General features: G+C 40.3%; 1 protein-coding gene across 2 annotated transcripts in view; it reads right to left on the bottom strand.

Annotated features, from left to right (window-relative positions):
• Positions 1 to 7,972: 7,972 nt before the first annotated feature.
• Positions 7,973 to 9,894, bottom strand: part of PRTFDC1 (phosphoribosyl transferase domain containing 1) — a 96,799-nt gene continuing 94,877 nt past the window's right edge. The window contains exon 8 of one of the 2 annotated variants that reach the window (XM_032243860.1): positions 7,973 to 9,245. In XM_032243860.1, the coding sequence (XP_032099751.1) occupies positions 9,198 to 9,245 (48 nt within the window). In that variant the 3' untranslated portion in view covers positions 7,973 to 9,197. The remainder of the gene's footprint in view (positions 9,246 to 9,894) is intronic. The other variant, XM_032243859.1, reaches the window with a different exon arrangement.

The raw sequence follows: 9,894 nt of genomic DNA, 5'->3' as shown, positions 1-9,894 counted from the left end.
CAAATTGTAATCCCCAATGTTGGAGGAGGTGCCTGGTGGGAGGTGATTGGATCATGGGGGCGGATATCCCCCTTTCTCCTCCTGTGATGGTGAGTGAGTTCTCATGAGATCTGGTTGTGTGAAAGTGTGTAGCACCTCCCCCTTCTCTCTCTCTCTCTCCTGCTCCGGCCATGTAAGACTTGCCAGCTTCCTCTTTACCTTCTGCCATGATTGTAAGTTCCCTGAGGCCTCCCCAGCCATGCTTCCTGAATAGTCTGTGGAACTGTGGGTCAATTAACCCTGTTTTCCTTATAAATTACCCAGTCTCAGGGAGTTCTTTATAGCAATGTGAGAAAAGACTAATACAGATAGCCAGTAAATATTTCATTCAAATATGAGAACACAATAAAAAATTCTCAGGCATACAAAATCTTAGAATTCATCACAGGAAGATCACATTGGAAATGTGCTTGAAAGAAGTATTCCTATATGCAGTCACACAATGCATAATAAAAATTCAGTCAACAACAAACCACATATGTAATGAGGGTCCCATAAGATTATAATATCATTATTTCTCCTGTACCTTTTCTATATTTACATACATGAATACCACTGTTACAATTGCCTACAGCACTTACTGCAGTAAAACTACTGTACAGGTTTGTAGCTTAAGAGCAATAGGCTGTCATATGGCCTAGGTGTGAAGTAGGCTATACCACCTAGGTTTGTGCAAGTTTATGATGTTCAGACAATGAGGAAATCACCTAACAATGCATTTCTCAGAATGTATTCCTGTTATTAAGCATAGCATGATTACTTATAAATATTTATGTGATAAAAAGCTTGGAAAATCACTGTTTTAATGGTCTCTAATGTTTATCCCCATTTTGTCTGATCCATACTTTATTAATTAGGGCGTTCTAGTGTTTTTCTTTTACACATACAGTGACTCTTTCTCTATTGTATTGTTTTTTCAATAATAAATGGTTTTACGTTTGTCCTTAATGAACTTCATCCCTTTTTTTTCTTCCTGATTCTACTCTTGTAAGGGTCATTTAGAATTCTGATCCTGTTCCCTTAGATTGATGAATGACTAGAGTATTATCTGTATTAAAATCATTTGGAGAAGATGAAGGGATTGTTAAAAATGTAGGTTTTCACTTAGGTCTACTTAATCTACACCTCTAGGGGTAGGTCCAAGTAATTTATATTTATTTGTCTCCCAAGTGATTGGTAAACGTTAGAAGCTTGAGAATTCTGTGCTAAGTGCAATCTTTCTGGAATGTTTTCTCTTTCCATCAACCAGTTCTCCAGTTTTCTGGACACCAAGTGGATGTTCAACAATTTAATTCAGTTCTAACACTAACTACCTGGAGTTAGCATCAGACTCCAGAGGTCTGAAAGCTCAGTTCCCTAAGACTGCCTTCACTCCAGAGACCAGTCACAAATATCGGGTCCCTAGGTTATCCACCCTTCTGTTCAACTTGGCTACAAATCTGTGGCTTCCCATATGCCCTAAGTTTCCATAATTTGCTAGAACAGCTCAGAGAACTCAGGATAATGTTTTTCTTATATATAAAAAGGGAACGATTTATTATTAAAGATATGAATCAAGCCATGCCACCTTCCCTTCATGGCAGTGTGTTAACCAACATGGAAACTCTCTGAATTTTCTTGACTGAGTTTTTATAAAGGTCAATCTCTAGTCCCCCAACCCCCACTCTGGAGCTCAGTGGGCGGGTCTGAAACTTCCAACCCTCTAATCACTTGGTCTTTCTGGTGACCAACTCCAACCTAAGTCACCTCATTAGCATAAACTCATAAGGGGTTTCTTACGAATAACAAAAGATGCTCCTATAACTCAAGACAATTCAAGTGTTTCAGGAGCTCTGTGCCAGGGACTGGGAACAAAGACCAAATATATTTCCTGTTATATCATACCCTTCTTTTTATCCTCATCTGAATGCCATCTATCTGTCTGTCTATACATTTTCTATGGTTTTATTAGTCTGTTTTCACACTGCTATAAAGAACTAACTGAGTCTGGGTAATTTATGAAGAAAAGGTTTAATTGGCTGACAGTTCCACATACTATACAGGAACCATGGCAGGGAGGCCTCAGGAAACTTACAATCATGGCAGAAGGCAAAGGAGAAACAAGCACGTCTTCACATGGCTGACGAGAGAGAAGGAGAGAGAGGGGAGAAGCTGCTATGCACTTTTAAATGACCAGGTCTTGTGAGAACCCTATCATGAGGCAGCACTAGGGAAATGGTGCCAAACCATTAGAAATTGCCCTCATGATCCAATCACCTCCCACGAATCAACACCTCCAACATTAGGAATTACAATTCAACATGAGATTTGGGTGGGGACATAGACCCAAACCAGCTGCACATGATGGTTAGTCCTGTGTGGTGATGTGAGTACTAACTCAGCAGCCCAATAGCATTAGTTCAATTTCCTGCTTTGAACAAAGCTGTGTGACCCTGGGTAAGTGATTCAGTCTCTCTGACACTTACTTATCTCTAAAATGGAGACGCCAATTCCTATCTCAATGTTTTTTGCTAAGTATTCAATTAAGAGTTATTAAGTTTTCAGGATGGGCTTGGTGGTTCATGCCTATAATCCCAGCACTTTTAAAGGCTGAGGCAGGAGGATCACCTGAGCTCAGGGGTTTGAGACCAGCCTGGGCAACATAGGGAGACCCCATCTCCACTAAACTTTTTTCTAAAAACTGGCAGGAATGGTGATGTATACCTATGGTCCCGGCCACTCGGGAGGCTAAGGTGGGAGGATGGCTTGAGGATGGCTAGGAGGTTGAGGCTGTAGTGAGCTATGATGTCACCACTGCACTCCAACTTAGGTGACAGAGTAAGACCCTGTCTAAAAAAAAAAAGAATTATTGTCAAGTTTTTGTACAGTGATGAGTGCATGATCCACAGAAGTTGCAACCAAATTGCTCATGAAATGTCAACAAACTTGAGGGCCTAGGCTTGAATCTTTTCCAATATGCTTCACTATGCTCAGGACAGATCTCTTTTGAGTACAACTATAAAGATTTGTGCAGTCACCCAGGAGCTATGTAGTATAAGTTAATTACTCAGGCAATGAAGAATATTCTTCACAGGGCACAAACTTGTTAAAATAAAGATAAAACAGATTACATCCATTTCTTTTTTCAGTCAACCAACTCTACCACTCAATATTAGGAGATTAGAGAAATCAGATAGAGCAATTTTCATTGTAAAACTGTGTTGTTAGTTGTCAATAATCTGGTGTTTTTAAAATGTTTATTAATTGATTGGGGATTACTGTTTCCAGGTATAACATTAAATATAATATTATATAGGGTTCAGTTCACCCAGTTACATTTATTGTATTTAAGGAAGACCCACTCTGGATTAGTTTCTTGCCCAAATTATTATGCAATTTCTTTCTATAAAAATAGAAGTGCTACTAAAATTTCAGTATGAGTTTACACTTACAGAATGCTTGACAAGCAGACAAGTAAAAACTATTTTCCTAAACTTTTCCACATTGCAAACTTGCACAACTTAGAAATAAATCTGCTCTTTCTTTTTTTTTTGAGCCAGAGTTTCACTCTGTAATCCACGCTGGAGTGCAGTGGTGCGATCTTGGCTCACTGCAACCTCCACCTCCTAGGTTCAAGTGATTCTCCTGCCTCAGCCTCCTGAGCAGCTGGAATTACAGGCACATGCCACCTTGCCTGGCTGATTTTTGTATTTTTAGTAGAGATGGGGTTTCGACATGTTGGCCAGGCTGGTCTCAAACTCCTGACCTCAGGTGATACACCCCCTTCGGCCTCCCAAAGTGCTGGGATTACAGGGGTGAGCCCCCATACCCAGCCTAAATCTGCTCTTTTAACGTCTTCATAATCTATTCCAAACACTATCAGTAGGCAAACATGTATGTGTGCACACTGTCTCGTGTTCTTTCTGTCATCTCCTAGATAGTATTCTGTAATTATAAAATCTATGCAAGCAGGCTTGTTTTCATAATTACATATTATGACCACTGAATAATCAACTCCTTCAGTAATTGTATTAATAGAAAATGTACACATCTTTGGGAGGCCAAAGTGGGAGAATCACTTGAGGCCAGGGGTTGGAGACCAGCCTTGGCAACTTAGTGAGACCCTATCTCTGTACAAAATAAAAAGAAAATAATTTAAAAAAAATAACATGTGAAGGGCACATAACTTTTCTGTGTCAGATTGTATTTTCTGTAGACCACCATCAATATACATCTTATTCGACTTGCTCTTCTTACAATATGATGCTGCTGTTCTTCCATCAAGTGATGCCAGTCTGTGTTCCCTCCCCTTGAACCCAGGCAAAACTTTGTAACTGCTTTGACTAACAGAATACGATGGAAGTGAGCCTGCTATGTAAAAGGCAATATGGCTTCCACCTTCTTCTGTCTCCCTCCACTTTGGAACCCAACCACCATTTTATGAGGAAGCCCAGACCACATGTTAGAGTTCCAACTGACAGCCTCAGCTAAGGTTCCAGCTAACAGCTAACATTAATCACTAGACCAAAACAAGCCTTCCGACTACAGCTTTCTGTAAACCATTCTGTGATAATGGAAATGTTCTATGTCTTCACTGTCCAATATGGTTGATAACTTACTACCACATCCGGTCATCGAGCAGTTCTAACATAGCTAGTGTAAACGAGGAAGTAAATTTTAAATTTTACTTGACTTTAGTTAATTTAAATAACTGCATAATTGCTGTCACATTGTGCAGTTCAGTTTCCGTTGGTTGCAGCCATCAGCCTTGGAGTCTTCTATCTGAAGCACCGCACATCACTGAGCAGAAGCAAACTACCTCCGGTATGCCTTCTCTGCATTCCTAACTCTTGTCAACCATTAAAGAGAGTAACTAATTACTGTTGATTTAAACTACTCAGTTTTGGAATGATTTGCTACAAAGCAATCAACAACATTTACTTATTTATTTATTTACTATTTTTTAGAGACAAGGTCTTGCTGTGTTGCCCAGGCTGGAGTGCAGTGGTATGATCATAGCTCACTGCAGCCTTGAACTCCTGGGTTCAAGCAATCCTCCCAACCTCATCCCCTGAGTAGCTGAGACTACAGGCACCTGCCACTACCCCCGGATAATTAAAAAAATTTTTTTTTTGTAGAGATAGGGTCTTGCTGTGTTGCCCAGGTTGGTCTTAAACCCCTGGCCTCGAGTGATTATCCCACCTCAGCTTCCCAAAGACAGGCAAGAGACACTCTCAACCCCCACCCCCAATTAACAAGGAATACACTTCCCCTGGTTTTTGTGGCTGTTCTCTACAGCAAATAAAAACTTGCAAGTCTCTCGCATCATTTTTTTTCCCAAGTGAGTTCACAGGAATCTCCCATCTTTTAAAAGCCTGCCCGCTATGACCGTATACGTCTTTTTCTCTTCACAGCCAGGCTTCTTGAGTGGCTCCTTAACAACTTCCTCACTCACAGCTTTCTGTTCCAGCCTCACTAGGCTCTGGATGCAAAGGAGGTCATGGTAACCTTAGTTCAGGCTTCTTTCTCCCACTTGGGCAATATAGGGCTTCATCACCCCACCCTGTCTTAAAAAGCTACTCCCTCCTGGCTGAGAAATTGCAAAAACCTATCTTTCTGAGAGGACTAGAAAAAGACCGTCTTTTTAGGAAAAGGCACATCTTCCTGAGGGCTGATGCAGTGGTCAGCCAGGGTCCACGGCTCCCTTTGGCTTGATGTCTTTGTGAGGGCACCAGTAGTGCGGGTGCACAAGCTATTGCCGTAACTGGGTTTCTGGGGTGCTCTGAGCTTTTTGGAGCTTGTCTATCCACATTTCTCTCGCGTGACTTCTGGTCTCCTTGTGGATGTCTGTGGTGCTTGACGCCTCTGGAGGTTGGCATCTTGGGAAGTGCCCGTTCATCCACAGTGCTCCCCAAACTGTAGAGCTTGGGATGCTGGCACGGAGCTACTTTCCTGCTTCTTCTAACCCCAAAGCTTCCCCGTGCTCCTCAATGAAATATGCAGAGCGGCTGGCCTGTCAGCTTCACTAAACAGCACAAAGATAACCATGAATACAACTGGTTTTTTTTTTTTTTTAGACAGAGTCTTGCTCCGTTGCCCAGGCTAGAGTGCAGTGGCGCGATTTCTGCTCACTGCAACCTCCGCCTCCCAAGTTCAAGTGATTATCCTGCCTCAGCCTCGAGAGTAACTGGGATTACAGGAACCTGCCACTGTGCCTGGCAATTTTTTTTTTTTTTTGTATTTTTAGTAGAGACAGGGTTTCACTATCTTGGCCAGGCTGGTCTTCAACTCTTGACCTCGTGATCCACCAGCCTTGGCCTCCCAAAGTGCTGGGATTACAGGTGTGAGCCACTCTCTTCCCATCTCTGAATACCTCCTGTCAGCAGCATGCAAATTCTCCTCCTGGGATCCCCTTCTTCCCTTCCTGAAACTAGCTTATTGGCAGCTCTCAAGTGTCATCTTGGGATCCAGAGAAGCTTCATGATTGCAAAGTCAGTAAAAGTCCCAAATGCTAAGTTTGCCCAAATTAGTCAGACAACTGGGTGGAGAGCGTGGTTTTGGGTTTCGATTTCCTAGAACACACTACCTCTATTACAAAAGGGAGGGCGTATTTCCATGACACCAGGTCTCTAGACGTAGGATAGCCTGCTTTTTCTCTCCATTGAGAAAACACAAGATGATTTCACAGGAGGCTGTTCAAATGCCTGACTGTGCTCTGAAAGACTGTTTTCACAGTCTCAAAAGGCCTGGAACATGGCAAACCATCTTATATGCAAAAATTTAACAAGGTACGTTGGGATTTGACTATTTGCCATTTACATCTAGGGGGTCCGTGGGTCAGCAATGAGCACATTCCAGTCCCTGTAAGAAAAGACCCATTTATAATGAGGGGTTCTAATTTGTTTGGAAAATCCCAGAGTATTACTAATTATGTTGTTTATAACTGAATCCAAACTTCCCAATGAAATACACACATACACACACACACACATATACACACACACACAAACTCAGGCATTTTCTGCCTTACAAATCAGCTTTGGAACACTAAATTCATAATGGATTTGTTGTTAATCAAGTAATAAGTTTTTGCATGTTTGGTTAAGAGTGAATAAACTTGGTGGTATTAACTAGACAGGAGTTTTGCAAGAGAAAAGGAAATATTATTTTTCCCAAGATGACTTCCTTGGATATCACTGTTAAAATATTGTCTAGTAGGAAAAAATTGCAAGCATGATTAAACTTCTTGTGTCTTTAGTGAATTTTCAGCATTAACCATACAAGTCTTCACATTCTTGTGAAGTAGATCAATTTCCTTTCTAATTTGAGTAAACAGACTCTCCTCAGAAAGGATACTGAAACTTACTAAAATTCAACGTTTTTAAGAAAACATTTTCATACTGTATACTTTATGGATAATTTTACATTTAAAACCAAATGTGTGACTGGATTTTTTTCTAGGTCCTCTGACATATACATGGTATTGTGAAAAAAAAAAAAAAACAACAACAAAAAAAACCAAAACTATGTTCAGAATATTAATTTTGATATTTCAAGAAATTTGCCAGTCAGACACAATTATAAAGCTAAACTTGGGTACCAATGCCTCTGTGAAACAAAGCTAGAAGAGAGTCTGTTTGCTGACTTATCCCTTGGGATATCGGGGTGTGGCTTGTTTTCTTCTCTGACTGAAACAAAGATATGCAGGAAAATCTTCTTTTACAACTAAAATTCTTTGTTCTTACAAACAAGCTTAGCGAGAAGAAAGGCAGCAGACTTAGCCAGGCTTAATCATTTGGTTATACTAGTGCATATACTGGAGTTCATCCAAGTTAACAAAAATAAAGCCACTGGATAGGTACAGGCAGTCGTATATTTAAGCTACTGACTCACATACATTAGCATGGCTGAAAGTGTTTTAAAAATATGAAGGCAGGAAGAAAAACAGCAGCGATAAAATGTAAAAAGTTTTTTTTATTCTTTATTAAAGGAAGCTAGAACCTAATAACAATACGCCACATACGGTTCAGAACCAAACAAAAGCTGCTTAGTTATTTATTTTGCATTTGCATTTTGTAGGAAGTGAAAAGAAACCAGCTCTATTGGCACTCACGTTTATTTTCAATTAAAATCCCCATGAATTAGGAAATGTCTCATAAAACGGAGAAATTGGGAAAAATGTGATTCAGGAAAAACTTTCTTAAGTATGCTTGTTCCTTGTAGCACTTTGGATTTTGTGATCAGTCTTTTAAAGATGTTTTAAAAAATAATTCATCCTCTGTCTTCACATTTATGGTGGAACATAGCAGTGTCTTGTCCTTTCATGCAAATAAGAGGAAAAATTTATACTTGCTTAGTTTGGAGCATTGAAAGCACTCGCCCTTAATTCTGCCATTTGCTTATGTCCCATATGAATAAAAGGATACAGCTTAGAAACCAGGGCCTTGCTGCTATTGTATTTTTTTCTAATTAAAATTCAGAGAATTAAACACAGTTGAGTACATCCATGCATACATGACATACTGTCGTCACATACCGGAAGCTCCAATCAAGAGCCCTGAGCAAAACCCGTTTCATAACATCATTAAGATTCATTGTACACTGAGTTTCAGAAAGGCTTTGTCAAAGAGGATAATAACGGCCTGTCAGAAATGCGCAAACAGAAATTTATATTAAATTGTCCTTTCCCTCCTCTTAAAATACAGGAATCTATTAGTAGTTGCATTCCTGCTATGTGGGGCTCAAGGCTTCAGTTAAAAAAAAGGTCCCCAGCTTCTTAATATTGTAAGCTTATTACCGAAATAGAGTATACAAAGTTAAGTGAAAAATATTTGAGTAACTAGGTGGGGGTATTCCTGGGAATAGTAATCAAACATAATGACTGAATCGAAACAAAGGAAGGCGGAGCTCAGGAGTTCCAACGTAGAGAGTATTGCTGAGTCACAAGGCGGAGTGTTTAGTTTGGAACAAGTCAAATAAAAGCACTGCTTTCTTTTCCTTAAAAACCTTTGATACTCTTTATATTAACCTCAGAAAAGAAAGCGCTCTCATTAGAACATTTTTTTCTTTTATATCCTGCTGAGTGAAGACGCCTGGGGAGACAAACTTGACAGCTGGCTTCCCGAGTACAGTCGTATGTATGATGGTATCCGGGACTTCGGTGCTGAGAATTCATGTTTTTAGACTCGATATTTTTCTTTACCGTGCTCGTTGATCACACATATGTGCTGAAACAATGAAGCCCTCATCAGTTTCTTTACAAAATATGAGACACAGAAAATGTGATGCAGTAACAAACAAATACCATCCTGTAACTGGCTATTGATCATTTAAATATAAATGTGTGTATTTATATGTGTGGGTAAAATCTAAAGAGACCCATTCAAATGCTTGACAAAAGGTTCTTTGTGGTTTTAGTTTGGAGCCCTATTCTGAAGCTGGCTCCCCAGGTCCCTAAAACCCAGAAATGCTGAAGGAGCAGTATGTTTAGCCCTGCTAGAAACAGAAGTCTCCTACTGGTAAGATGACAACTTCTTGGGTGAATGGAGAAATAACAGTGGCAAGCACAACATGGGCTCTTATTCAACCCTTTCTGGGCAACAAGAAATGGGTTAGGAATATTTTGATTGAAAGCAACAGAAAAGGGGCCAGGCTAATGTAAGCAAAAAAGAAGGATCTGGCTGGGTATGGTGGTCCCTATCTGTAAACCCAGTACTTTGGGGGGCTGAGGTGGGAACATCGCTTGAAGCCAGGAGTTCGAGACCAGCCTGGACAGCATAGCAAGAACCTGTCTCTACAGAAAGTAAAAATATTAGCCAGGCATAGTGGTGTGTACCTGCAGTCCCAGCTACTCAGGAGGCTGAGGTGGGAGGATTG

Source organism: Sapajus apella, unplaced genomic scaffold (genome assembly GCF_009761245.1).
Source record: "Sapajus apella isolate SASKATOON/1434 unplaced genomic scaffold, GSC_monkey_1.0 scaffold53, whole genome shotgun sequence".
NCBI classification, from domain to species: Eukaryota; Metazoa; Chordata; class Mammalia; order Primates; family Cebidae; genus Sapajus; species Sapajus apella.
This window is presented reverse-complemented; position numbering and strand designations above follow the sequence as displayed.